Consider the following 14,415-nt stretch of genomic DNA (forward strand, 5'->3'; position numbering starts at 1 on the left):
AGAATCGCCTCTCCCAGAGACCCACGGGGGGAGCCGTCCTTCGCCCTCTCGCTCTCATTCGGCCTCAGGAGCGCCGCCGTGGCGTCTTTGGGGGTTCAGGGGAGAGTACGGTGACGGGGGTGCGTTGGTGGCTCAGGGGAGTGAACGGTGACGGGGGTGCTTTGGCGGATCAGGGGAGAGAACAGTGACGGGGGTGTTTTGGCGGTTCAGGGGAGAGTACGGTGAGGGGGGTGTTTTGGTGGTTCAGGGGAGAGTACGGTGACGGGGGTGCGTTGGCGGTTTAGAGGAGTGAACGGTGACGGGGGGTGAAGGTTCGGACCCTGCCCGCGAAGCCCTGGCTCATGGCGGCTTGTCGTTTGCAGTTCAGCCCGGGGAGCCAGGAGGACCTGGCCCCCCCGCTCCCCTTCACCAGCTTCCACATAGAGAACGAGAGCCCGCCCACTCCAGAGGAGGCCACGCCCCCAAAGGTGGAGCCGGAGGAGAAGGAGCAGCCGCCGTGGGAGGAGCCCGTCAGCAGGTACCTGCCCACTTTTAGGCTCCTGGAACCTTCCCCAAAACACACGTCTGCTGTTCCTTGGACGTCCCCTGAATTTCCTTCTCATGCCACGAGGTAGATTGGAGGAATGACCGTAGAGCACTATGCGGTTTGTTATTCCAGTTAAAAGCATTAGCGACAGAGTTAGAGCTCAGTATTATCAGCAGAACTGCCCAAACACCTGCATTGCAAATGGAATTTTAATCCTGATTGACATCCTCAAATGTTTAAATGGTTTTAAAAATGAGTAATTTTTTCCATTTTAACAATAAATACATTCCAGGACTGTTTGGGGAACACTCTCATAACATTAACTGACAACCGAACGGGAATCCAACTGGAATGTTTCCCAATGTTCCTGAGATGTTTCCTGTAATCTGGGTAGGACTGGCAGAACCAGAACCAGTGGCCCCGAGAGAGCAAACAGAACACAGTCCAGGAGAATGTTTTGTCCAAAGGACACTCTTGTATTTTGCAGAAGTATTTTGAACTGAATTTGGCATCAAAGGGGATTGCAATTTGATCAAAACGTGGTGCTTGTTATCAGTACTCAGTGGAATGCTGTTTTTGCCATCCATCACCGCATGCTAATCTGTGTGCACAGAGCAGGCATTGCTCGGTCACGGTTAGTCATCTCAGCTGAAATGTCTTTGCATAGGGGTCTGCTGACAGCTCATCATGTTAAGGCTCTGTTCTACTGCATGGATGGGCTCTATGGTCTAGTATCTGTTAAGGCACTGTTCTACTGCATGGACGGACCCCACTGTCTGGTATCTGTTAAGGCACTGTTCTAGTGTATGGATGGGCTCTATGGTCTGGTATTTGTTAAGGCTCTGTTCTAGTGCATGGATGGACCCCACTGTCTGGTATCTGTTAAGAAAACGTTATAGTGCATGGTAAAAATATGCAGATGACCATATCTCTATTCAGTGATTGTGTGGAGATAATAATTTACTTTAGCTCATAAGTGATATAAGCAATATAATCTGAAGGTTATAACAGCAGCTAATCATTATCAGTAAAACATACACCTAGTCTGAAACGGATAGCGAATAAGCAAAAGCATCATCACACATGATTTTAGTTTGAGACAGAGCAGAAATTCCTTTTGCCAATTTCAGCAGTCTAATTCCCACTGTTCCAAAACCAGTGACCAACATCAATCTCATTCCCACTATTCCAAACTCGTTAACCAACATCAATGTCATTCCCACTATTCCAAACACGTTAACCAACATCAATGTCATTCCCACTGTTCCAAACACGTTAACCAACATCAATTTCATTCCCACTGTTCCAAACTCGTTAACCAACATCAATGTCATTCCCACTATTCCAAACTCGTTAACCAACATAAATCTCATTCCTACTGTTCCAAACTCGTTAACCAACATCAATCTCATTCCCACTGTTCCAAACTCAGTAACAAACATCAATCATGATATTTTGTCATGATCATCAATCCACATTTTAATTTCAGCGGTCACTAATATCAAACCAGCATATTTGAGAGTATCTTGGATCATAAACTCGTAATGATCTTGACTGTAAAATTATGGTCTTCACATTGATCTTGTCTTTCGCTCTTGGACTGGAATAAGATCTTTTTATAAGTTGTTCTGTGTGCTTTAGCTTAATAATCCAAGCCACAGCTTCATTTTGAACAACATTTTAATGGACACTGCTCAACTGTAAAGCACACTGTAATCCAAAATAATCATTTTCAGCCTTTGCACGTTTGAAACTTAATTACTTGCATCATGTTTTTCAGCATTATCATGTATCATGTTCCACACCCTACCCTGTTAGCACTGTAACTTTTTTTTGACTTGCTTTCTCATTCTTCTGAAGTAACCATATTGAGCAGGCCAGAAAAAACAGAGATGTGCATTTGCTTGTGGAGGTGCACAGCAAATTCATCTGCTGTTCAAGGCAAACTAAAACATATATGCGACAAATGGAAGACATTAAAGTGCTTTGTTTGAACTAACACTCCATAATCCTTATAAACAGCTCGGCCTTAAACTTAATGACTGTCTCCTCTGGAGATGACTCAAAATCGTATGTGTGTGTGTGTGTGTGCTCTCAAAGGGCGTATGGTTCATAAACACACATGGCAATTAGAATATAAATAATTTGGTATTGCTTTGAATAATTTATGGCTTTAGCTGCCTTCCTGTGATCGGAGGTGGTACTGAGGTACTTGTCATCTGGTTCCTTTATGGAAAACACGTTTAGATTTATTACATGGATTTATCTTAGAGCTCAGAATAAAAACGTAATGACAGGCTAATGCGAAGCTATGCCACAGTTATTGAGGGCAAACAGCAAATGGTCCTGTCACGGCTGGATCAGGGAGGATGTGCTCCTGCTTCGTTGTTGTGGCACCCCCTGCTGGGCATTGGAGCACATTGCTGTGAATGCTGTCAACAGAGAAAGCCATGAAAGAGGAGAAAGGGAAGCAACTGGCCCACCCACTGTGTGAGATCCAGGAGCCAGCTCCACACATGCCATTTCAGTGTAAATGTGCGCACAGCTTAGCTGTAGCATTGGACAACAGCAAATAAAATCAAGGCTACAATATTTGCTAATCATATGCCCCTAAGACCTGGAAATTCAGTTTTGTCCCCTGTAGGGCACACACGTCTCTGGGCTTGATCTCAAGAACCATGCATTTTACTATGGTGAAACCTACACTACAAGGGGTATTCAATAAAAATAAAATAAATCATATTTTTGAAAGAAAAAATTTCACTGCAATATGTTTTTGTCATCTAAGTCTACTTGTTAAATAATTTAACCTTTTTTTCTTCCAGTCTCAGGAGGATAGACAGTGATCAGAAGCAGATGGCACTTTCATTGTACTGCATTACTGGCTGTACAGGCCTCACTGTGTTAGACTTGCGGTGTCTCAGTGACTGGCTGTGGTAGACCTGCAGTGTCTCAGTGACTGGCTGTGGTAGACCTGCAGTGTCTCAGTGACTGGCTGTGGTAGACCTGCAGTGTCTCAGTGACTGGCTGTGGTAGGCTTGCAGTGTCTCAGTGACTGGCTGTGGTAGACCTGCAGTGTCTCAGTGACTGGCTGTGGTAGACCTGCAGTGTCTCAGTGACTGGCTGTGGTAGACCTGCAGTGTCTCAGTGACTGGCTGTGGTAGACCTGCAGTGTCTCAGTGACTGGCTGTGGTAGACCTGCAGTGTCTCAGTGACTGGCTGGGGTAGACCTGCAGTGTCTCAGTGACTGGCTGTGGTAGACCTGCAGTGTCTCAGTGACTGGCTGGGGTAGACCTGCAGTGTCTCAGTGACTGGCTGTGGTAGACCTGCAGTGTCTCAGTGACTGGCTGTGGTAGACCTGCAGTGTCTCAGTGACTGGCTGTGGTAGACCTGCAGTGTCTCAGTGACTGGCTGTGGTAGACCTGCAGTGTCTCAGTGACTGGCTGTGGTAGACCTGCAGTGTCTCAGTGACTGGCTGTGGTAGACCTGCAGTGTCTCAGTGACTGGCTGTGGTAGACCTGCAGTGTCTCAGTGACTGGCTGTGGTAGACCTGCAGTGTCTCAGTGACTGGCTGTGGTAGACCTGCAGTGTCTCAGTGACTGTGGCTGTGGTCCGCAGGTTCTCGGGCGCTCCAGAGCCTCCCAGCACGACGGCGCGCGGATGGTTCCGGAGAAAGCCGCTGCACCGGGCGGCCGGGGCCCAGCGCGCCAGCTACGACCTGCGGGAGCGGATCTGCATCGGCAGCATGACCGCCATGGAGACCGCCGTGTACCAGAAGGTCCCCACCGACGAGGCCGAGGCCCAGATGCTGGCCAGCGCCGACCTGGACGACATGAAAAGTGAGGCTTGCGTCGAGCGGGGGGGCGCGCCCCAGCCAGGCTGCGCCAGCCAGGGCGGGGCAGGGCCCCCCAAAGCCGCGCGCGGCCACGCGCTGCTTCTCCGCGCCATCGAGTAGCCCTGTTTCTACCGCACAGGCTGCGGCGTGGGGGTGAGGCTCGCAACACCACTTCATCAGCTTTTTAATTAAATCTTAATCTTATTTTAGCTCAGTCCAGTGGTCTGCAGCCTTGGTCTCGGAGGAACACGGGGTCAACTGGTTTTTTTGTTTTCCCTGGAAAATCACCAGCCGGCTCAGTCCAAAGAAAGCAGGCAAGTTGACTGCAAACAAACGCTTCACTTAGCCTGACCGATCACTTAAAAGCTGAGCAACAATGAAAACCAACAGACCCTGTGATCCTCCCGGTCCACCGCTTTAGCCGATGCATATAAATACACGTGTCCAGGATGCAGAGCTCCAGTATTGTCAGGGCTGGGGGATAGCTTTAAGGCCTGTGCGTTTACTGCTTATTGGACATGACAGGGAAGCTTAGACCCTGGTCAGAGCCATCCAGCACTCTGCTCTGCAGCCCAACAAAAACAGTGTGAGGGCTGACATCCCATAGCTCACAGCTCAGAGAGCGGAAACAGGGAGGGCTAATCTGTTGTAGCTTGGTGGGCTGAGAGAGCCAACTTTGGCAGAGTCTGCTCCAGCGTGCTAACGTTTTCCATTCACGAATGTACGCTAACGTTTTCCATTCACGAATGTGAGCTAACATGTTCCACTCGACAGCGTATGCTAACGTGTTATACTCGTGAATGTACGCTAACGTGTTCCACTCACGAATGTATGCTAACATTTTCCACTCAACAATGTAGAAAAGTCTGTTCTAGAAAAGTATGTACTGTGAATGATATTCGCATAAAAACAAAACATTTTGTACCCCTATTTTTGTGTTCGTAGCTGAGGTGCTGCAGGCCATAGTTGCCACCTGCATGGTCCGGATTCAGTACCAGACCACGGGGCCCATCCGTGCACTAGAACAGTGTCCTGACAGGACATAATCAGCAGCCTTGGTGTACACATTCTGTGATATGAAAAGAGACGTCTACATTTTGAAGCCAAAATAGACGTTATCGCTAAGAGGTCCTTGACGTGTTTGCTTGTCCTTGAACGTCCCAGGTTTTGTCTAGACGCACCGCAAACAAAGCAGGGCTGAAAACTACATGTTGACACTCTCATATGTTATAATATAATCTTATGTTCATGTTTGCTTTCTGTAATACAGTGTTATTCTGAGAAAATCAGGTCCTGTGGTCTGTGGAGTTTTTTTTTCGAGGCTGCGCCGTCAGAAAAAAGGCCCGTCGGTGTGGTTTCTCCCTGAAGCGCGCGAGGTCACACGCGCTTCGCTCCGGCACCGCGCTCCGGTTAGCCTCCCGCCTGCGTCGCGGGATCGCCCTGCAGCCGAAGGGCGTGAAAACCTCACGAGGCGCGGGGAGAGCGGCGCTCCCAGCCGCTCCGCCGCTGCCTCCGTCCGGGGTCACGTGACCCGCCCGAGAGAGAGAGAGAGAGAAAGGCCGCGGCGCTGGCCGGGCGTCCGAGAGCTCCCAGCCGAGGGGGGCGTGCTTCCGCACGGGAGACCCGCTTCGGCGAATATCCCCGAGAGGGCGCGTCTCTTCCCCGAAAGAGGATCCTTTTTTGGGAAAGGCCAGTTGATCCATCTGTTTGCGCTATTATGTAACGCAGGGGTGTTTTTTTTTTCCCAAGACCCCCCACCCGGGATCAGAAGGCATCCAGGGGACAACCATCATAAGTTAAAAAGGGTTGGATTTATATATAAAAAAAGCTTTTATATTTTGAAACATTTTCTCAAACTATTTACAGTCGTTGCATATCGAGTCTGGCCAGGGACCCCCTCCCTCTACAGTATCGTCTGGGAGCCCCTGTTGGGAGCTCAGGACGTAACGCGTTGCCTGCCGGACGGGCCTTTTGTTCCCGCTCTGCGAGAGGGTGGAAGGGGTGAGAGAGAGAGTTAGCATTTTTAGCGCAGGGGAGCGGAACTCAATGGGACGGCCCCCCCCCCGGCTGTAATTAACACATAGGCCGTGATTGATTATCTGTATCGGGCGACGCTGCCCGCGGCTCTTCCTGTTTTTTGGAAGTCGGCCGCATCGACCGCCCGGCCCCAGATGGATTAGGAACAGCGCTCGCGCTGGAACGAGAAATTGGATTTTTGTTAAGGCTCCAGCGACGGTGAATTTTATGTTGCCTTTGCGTTCTCTTTGTGATGTTACCCCACCCAACGGTCTCCTCTGCTCTCCTGATATTTTCTTCCATTTTGCTGTTGGGGGGGGGGGGGGGGGGGGGGGGGGGGGGGGTAATGTTTTTCTTTTTTACATCTGAGTGAAAGCACGCACTGAAATAGTGGAAATTGGTAGATTATGTGTGCAGTGTCACACCTAGTTGAAAAAAGAACTTCAGTAGAGTTTCCTTGCAGTAGAACCATAAATATGTACCATAAGCAGTATATATATGCAGTGTTTACACACACACACACACACACACACACACACATATATATATACACACATACACATGCACAATTCCATAGTTGAAGTTCAGAGGAATAAATTATATATATGGTTCCTATACTGTTGGCTTGTGTGAAAAAATAGCATCAGTCCTTATAAAGGCACCAAATGCAACTGCTTCCACTGAACAGAAAACTGTTTTTATGCATTTCATTAAACACCTAGCTCTCTGTGATTCACATTCCCTTTGTGATTGCGTCAAAACGTTGTGATTGTATTGAATTATAGCAATGTAACGGTTCTTGTGTCAAATACATTCCTTTGCTTAATGCCACTAAAAGACGGCTCCTCAGCCTATAAACAAGCCTGATATGATCTCAGCGTGAAGACTGACAGTGTGCTATGTGTGAAGCGGCACACTGCATTACGATGAGAGGAGGGAGAGTGGCAGAATAATGCCTGGTTTCTGGGGAAATTAATTTAGGATCAGATCTAACGGCCAGACCTTTTACAGCAGATGTAACAGTGGAAATGGAATAATTTGGTGTATGTAAGATTGCATAAAGGCAGTAGATGCTTTTGGCTGACAGGAGACATGCTGTCAGTGTGTGTTGCAATGGCTCTTGAGTGACTGGGCTCAGGTTGTCCTGTCCTCTCCTGCTATGTGTTGTGTTCCATTACCCTTGTTCCACTGTTCAGCTGATGAGGTCATGACCTCACCTGGCCTGTTGGTAGACCCACTCCACTGGCCTTTACACTTTTCACCTTTGCTCTTCTGGCAAAGCAGAATGATTTGTGTGTTTGTGTGTGCGTGTGTGTGTGTGTGCGTGTGTTTGTGTTTGTGCGTCTGTGTGTGTGCATGTGTGTGCGTCTGTGTGCGTCTGTGTGTGTGTGTGTGGGTGTGTGTATGTGCGTGTGTGGGTGTGTGTGTGCGGGTGTGTGTATGTGTGTGTATGTGTGTGTGCGTGTGTGCGTGTGTTTGTGTTTGTGTGTGTGTGTGTGTGTGTGGGTGTGTGTGTGCATGTGTGCGTGTGTTTGTGTTTGTGTGTGCGTGTGTGTGTGTGTGTGGGTGTGTGTATGTGTGTGTATGTGCGTGTATGTGCATGTGTGGGTGTGTTTGTGTTTGTGCGTGTGTGTATGTGTGCATGTGCATGTGCATGTGTGTGTGTGTATATTTATGTGTGTGTGTGTATGTTTATATGTGTATGTGCGTGTGTATACCATACATTAGTAGGTATATTACAGTATTACAGTGTAGCCCTTTAGTATACACATATCTAGAGCAGGTCTGCCATTCAAAGCAGACTCGGTGGTATTTCCAAACGCAGCGGGATGCCAGGTTGTGATGAGGCTGCGTACGCAGGGGCTGTGGCGACTCCCCGCTCAGCAGCGCTGTGAAAGCTGGCGGAGCTGTGGCCCCGCCCCTCCCAGTGAGGCCGCGCAGGATCGATGGTAATGAGCGGCGGGCCGCCGTGGCACGTCGGCACGCCGATAGATCAGCCGGGTGAAAAACAGATCAGCGTATGAGCGCTCCTCCCGACACCGGTTCAGCTCAGTGAGCTCCGAGCCGCCGAGCGTCGCCGTCACGCCGCCACGAGCTCCACGCGTCCGCTCCGGAAGCTTCCGCTCGCACCTGCGGGTCCCAGCGCCGCACGCCAGCTCTGAGGCGCCATACAGCCGCGCGCCATCGTTTTTTTTTAGTTTTTTTTTTTTGGTTTTTGACCGGAGAACTTTTGAGAAAGCTCGAGCCACCCAATCTCGTCCCACCCACCCCTTCAGAAACTTTTATCGGCTCCCCCGGGACGTGGGGAAGGGGCGCACGCGAGGCCTGCGCGCTTTCGGTTGGTCTCCGCCGGGCTGCCGGATCGGTCCTGTCTTCTTTTCCCCCGGGACGTTGGAAGTGCAGTTTGGGGTTTGGTGGGGGGGAGAGGACGCGGTACCCGTGTCCCAGTCCTGGTTGAGCGCGGGGGGTGTCCCGTGTGGTCGGAGCCGGCGCCTGGGGGGCGTGCTGACGGGCGGTGGTGAGCGAGCGCGGGACGGGACGGGGCGAGGGCGCGGCGAAGGTGCGGAACCCTGGACGATCCGGGCTCTGGCGCGGAGCGGGCGGGCGAGATGATGGGGAAGCTGAACGGCGAGGAGCCCCGCTCTGATGGGGCGGGGCGGGGTGGGGGGGGCGAGGGGGACCGGGAGGACGGGCGGGACGGGGGGCACCGGGAGGGCGAGGGGGACCGGGGAGACCAGGGGAGAGAGGAGGGCCATCCGCTGGGGGTCTTCAGCGTGGACGGGTTCGAGGAACTCGAGGAGTTCGTTTTGGATTTTGAAGACTACGATCTCTTGGAATCTATCCACTCACACCTGGGATCCAGTCCTGAACACGGCCGTAAGTTTGCGCACACGTCTTTGTGAGTGTGTGTGTGTGAGTGTGTGCGTTTGTGTGTGTGTGTGTGTGAGTGTGTGTGAGTGTGTGTGTGTGTGAGTGTGTGCGTTTGTGTGTGTGTATGTGTGAGTGTGTGTGTGTGTGTGCGTGTGTGCATGTGTAGGTCAAAGCCATAGTAATTTATGTAAATTACCCATAATGCACCTGCATCCAGCCAGATTCACTGGGTCTCGTGTACTCTGTGCCCTCTTTCACTGTATTTTGAATCCTTGGTTTCCATGGACACTGGCGACCAGTCAGTCAGCCAGCTTTCAGCTTTGACTCCGCGGTCTGTCAGCGGTGTGATGTGCTTAAGAGAGACAGGCTGCTTTCATGACCGGGGCCTACGGCGCGTTCGTATCGCAGTCTGCTGTAGTGCAGCGGTGGAACCCGAGCCCAAACGCAGTGCTGAAACCCGAGCCCAAACGCAGTGGTGGAACCCGAGCCCAAACGCAGTGGTGGAACCTGAGCCCAAACGCAGCGCTGGAACCCGAGCCCAAACTCAGCGGTGGAACCCGAGCCCAAACGCAGCGGTGGAACCCCAGCCCAAACGCAGCGGTGGAACCCGAGCCCAAACGCAGTGCTGGAACCCGAGCCCAAACGCAGTGGTGGAACCTGAGCCCAAACGCAGCGGTGGAACCTGAGCCCAAACGCAGCGGTGGAACCCGAGCCCAAACGCAGCGGTGGAACCCGAGCCTAAACGCAGGGGTGGAACCCGAGCCCAAACGCAGGGGTGGAACCCGAAGCCCAAACGCAGTGCTGGAACCTGAGCCCAAACGCAGGGGTGGAACCCGAAGCCCAAACGCAGCGGTGGAACCCGAGCCCAAACGCAGCGGTGGAACCCGAGCCCAAACGCAGTGCTGGAACCCGAGCCCAAACGCAGTGCTGGAACCTGAGCCCAAACGCAGCGGTGGAACCCGAGCCTAAACGCAGGGGTGGAACCCGAGCCCAAACGCAGGGGTGGAACCCGAGCCCAAATGCAGCGCTGGAACCCGAGCCCAAACGCAGTGGTGGAACCTGAGCCCAAACGCAGTGACATTTCTCTCTTTGTCTGAGCGAGGCCCTCATTCCGAGAGGGGAAATAACGCAGCGGCTTCATGCGCAGATCAGGCGATCGATCGGTGACACGTTTGGAAGCGGTCCGCTCCATCGACCGCGCGGCGATACGCAATAACTAATTAATGTCGGGCCTATTCCTGGCCCTGCCCGCGTGGCGATCGAAGAGCCCCGGGTGAAATGGTGCTCCCCTTCCACGTGGCTAACGATTCGGAGGCCCTCGTCCCCTCCCCGGGCCGCTCCCTGCACGGGCGGGGGCCCGTCCGAGCGTGAAGGAATCCCATCGACGAACCGAGCGTTTCCCGCCCCCAACGTCGTTTCGGGCCGCTCCCTAATTAGCTGGAGGTTGAGGGACGGGCGGGTTCGGTCCGTCCCGCGGATCGAGGCGTCATGGAAACATCTGCCCTCGCGCTTGCCCGGGTTCGAGTCGCGGCGGATAATTGGGTCCTTGAGCTGTTTCGTGTTTCCTGGTCTAGATGGCGCTAATCACCGGTTTTCCCAGGAGCCCTGACCCGGTCCCTTCCCTAATTTGGCGAGAGGCCCAGGCTTCTCTGATTGGGGCTGCCTGACCTTTTTCCCTTCCCCTCCCAGAGGGATTCTGGGCTGAGACAAAGGTGACTGCTGGTCTCTCCGCGTCCAATGTTTGCCTTCCCTGCGTTGGCCATTTTAAATAAGAGCAGTTTTTTTACATAATGGGGTGTTTCATGTCGAATAGATCGACTTTCAGCCGTTCCCAGCTCCTAATCTCAGTGAAGGCCCTCGTGATTGGTGCGTACGTCTAACACTTGGTTAGTTCTCTTCCCTGAACAACCGATTCTCCGTTTTTAAAAGGATTCTCGTACGTTTGAGGCAGATTGTCGACCTCAAGCGCCGAGCGTGATCTTAAACTCCAGCTGATTTGGCGCTCTCTAGGGCGTAGCAATGTCTGGGCTGTGCCAACCCCCTCCCCCCCCCACGCCCCCCCCCACGCCCCCTTCCCTGGCGATAAACGCGGACCTTTTCAGGGGAACAATGACTAATCCCAGCACAAATTTCACCGTGAGGCGCGCTAAAAAAAAAGAGAAAAAGGGAAAGTAGAAACGGGACGGAGCTGGCGAGGAGCTGCGAAGAGAAAGTTCTAGACTGTGTTTAGGGCCTCCTCCCGCTGCCACGGCGATCGTGCGGAATGGCCAGGGGGACACGGGGGGACTGGCGATGGGGCGTCCCGGTGTTCGGGTCGCCCCTTTGCGAGCTCACACGCACCCCTTCAGTTATCTTAAATTCAGTCACCTGTGCATCTGTGGCCTGTGAACGTGATATTATAGCTCATATAAGTCCTGTCACCTTCACCACCCTAACCCGTGGCTTAAGTCCCTACACTCTGTTCCGATCTCGTGCTTTTTTTATAATGGATGCTTAAATAGATGCTTATAAATATTAAGAAAATGAAATGTATTTATTTGTTTAATCGTTATTCGATGTAGCGCTTGTTATTTACTTTGACGTGATTGCACTGTGGCGCTGACGCGAGCGACCTGTCGACCTTTAACCTCGACGCCGTCCCGCTATTTGAACGACGCCCCGTGTTTTCGGACAGGTCACCGGTTTGAGGACAACCCTGGGGTGAGGCGGCACTTGGTGAAGAAGTCGTCCCGCAACCAGGTAACCCGGACTAGCAACAGCTCGCCGCCTACCTCTAGCATAAAGAAGAGGACCAAATCAGACAAGAAAGTCCACGAGGTGAGACCCATCCCCAGCAGCCCGCTCGGTGGCTCGGCCCCGGGCCGCACAGCCGTTCGGAGTAGAGCAGCAACCCCCCCCCCCCCAGACACTCCACACACGCAGAATCACGCTTTTTTCGCACTGAAACTCGAACCCTGCGCCTTCTGGCTAGCGCGCTTAGCTTCCGCCGCGGGTGAGCTCTGGAGCGCGGCGCCGGCTGCTGTTGACAGGGGGCTCGGGAGCCAGCCGGCCCGCAGCGGAAACCCGAAACCCGGCCCTCCGGCTGCTCCGACACCGAGGCCGGTCTCGGGAACGTTTCTCGGAAATTCGTTATTAGGAATTAACCCCTTGAGACGCACCTCGTCTTGTTTCCAGGGGGGTTCCTCAACGACGGTAATACGACGTAAGCGCGAATTAGACTAAACGTTTAACAAAAAAGACAAAAATAACAACAAGATAATTAAACGATACCAAATGTGACAAAAAGACAAACAAACAAACAAACAAACAAACAAACAAACAAACACTACATCTGCTGATAAAAAGCCGTCGGGTCGAAACCACAGAGGCCGTCTCAGTCCGCTGATGTTTTCTAGTTTAGGTTCGACCCACTGACTCCAGCAAACAGAAGGAATCTCGCTTGTTGATTAATCAGATAAACCTTTCGGTTCTTCCCTGGAGAGGCCTGTTTTTTTTTCTACCTCAGTAGTTTGCTTCTTTGTTATGCCACCGTTAGACTAAACTGGCGGTTTCTCCGCGTGAGGGACCTGGGCTTATTTCTCATTCGCGCGATGGATTAAGGAGAATGAGAAGTAAATTAGCGCTGTGTGAATCGAGCTTCCGCGCTCTCTCCTGTGTCGTTGAGCCTAATTTAAGCGGAGAGCCGGGCTGGCACCCTTTTCAGCTGGCTAAGAGAGCCCAGGTTCTTCTCTCCTCCCCGGGGGAAAAGCGCAGGAGCGTCGCGGAAGCCAGGTTTTGCGCGGGTCCCCCCTGCCGAACCTCTCTAAACCCCCGCGCCGTTCTTTCCCCCCCCCCGCCCCCCCCGACGGGGCCCCGCGCGGCCGACCGGGCCCCAGGTCTTCGTGGAGCTCAACGAGCTGATCGTGGACAAGAACCAAGACATGCGCTGGAAGGAGACGGCGCGCTGGATCAAGTTCGAGGAGGACGTGGAGGAGGAGACGGACCGCTGGGGCAAGCCGCACGTGGCCTCCCTGTCCTTCCGGAGCCTTCTGGAGCTCCGCAGGACCATCACGCACGGTGAGGACCCCCGCGGCCCCCCCCCCCCGCCGGACCCACCCCGTCCCGGGGCCTCCCCTCCCCAAACCTGCCCACCCGCCGGACCCACCCAGCCCTGGGGTCTCCCCCTCCCCAAACCTGGCCTCGCCAGACCCACCCCACCCTGGGGCCTCCCTCCCCAAACCTGCCCACCCACCGGACACACCCCGCCCTGGGGCCTCCCTCCCCAACGCTAGCCTTGCCAGACCAACACCACCCTGGCGTCTCCCGTCCCCAAACCTGCCCACCCACCGGACCCACCCCGGGGCCTCCCCTCCCCAAACCTGGCCTCGCCAGACTGACCCCACCCTGGTGTCTCCACTCCCCAAACCTGCCCGCCCACCGGACCCACCCCACCCTGGGGTCTCCCCTCCCCCCAAACCTGGCCTCACTGGACACACCCCGGGGCCTCCCCTCCCCAAAACTGGCCTTGGTGGCCATTATCTTCTTCCAGTAAAAAGCACCAATGGGAAAAAACATCAAATGCTACAGTAAACTGTATTAGGTGGATTCAACTCACACAATTGATGGTACATTTTTTTTGTGATACAGAGATAATCTAAAAATCTCAACCCTGTCTTTGTACATCAATAATACGGTATTGTCTGAATCCATGTCCTCATAAACATAATTGGCTGTGTGAGGCCATGCTGTAATCATATGCATTAATCCCTAAAACATACAGGAAATTATATCCTTTCCTTTGCATCTGGGAATTTGGAATTTTCATATTTTGGCCTATGGTTCATTGCTAAGATTGCTGGGAACTGTAGGCACGTCTGGCCTTTCGGAATGCTTCGCTCAAGGAGAGGGATTTCGGCTGTCGTATACATACGCCGTCGCAAGAACGCGTGCTATTGATCCACGTCCAAGCAAAAACTCCAGTTGAGTGGCCAAACATTTAAAATCGAACACCTCCAAACTGAACAGCAGTTTCTGTGGCTGTTATATGACAGTCAAATCAATAAACCTCACTGTTAACATTTTACATTCTAGGCATTTAGCAAACATCGTTATCCACAGACCACAGAGACTGGACATGGCTCATGTTCTTTGCAGACAATCCATTCATACAGCTGGAAATTTACTGAAG

General features: G+C 52.6%; 1 protein-coding gene across 5 annotated transcripts in view; it reads left to right on the forward strand.

The window, feature by feature from the left end:
* slc4a3 (solute carrier family 4 member 3) overlaps positions 1 to 14,415 on the forward strand; it is a 75,362-nt gene that overhangs the window by 38,065 nt on the left and 22,882 nt on the right. For 4 of the 5 annotated variants that reach the window (XM_035394420.1, XM_035394421.1, XM_035394423.1 and 1 more), the window contains exons 5-8: positions 363 to 517; positions 4,145 to 4,365; positions 11,923 to 12,065; positions 13,124 to 13,304. In XM_035394420.1, the coding sequence (XP_035250311.1) occupies positions 363 to 517; positions 4,145 to 4,365; positions 11,923 to 12,065; positions 13,124 to 13,304 (700 nt within the window). The remainder of the gene's footprint in view (positions 1 to 362; positions 518 to 4,144; positions 4,366 to 11,922; positions 12,066 to 13,123; positions 13,305 to 14,415) is intronic. The other variant, XM_035394425.1, reaches the window with a different exon arrangement.

The sequence above is a fragment of the Anguilla anguilla genome, chromosome 15 (assembly GCF_013347855.1).
Source record: "Anguilla anguilla isolate fAngAng1 chromosome 15, fAngAng1.pri, whole genome shotgun sequence".
NCBI classification, from domain to species: Eukaryota; Metazoa; Chordata; class Actinopteri; order Anguilliformes; family Anguillidae; genus Anguilla; species Anguilla anguilla.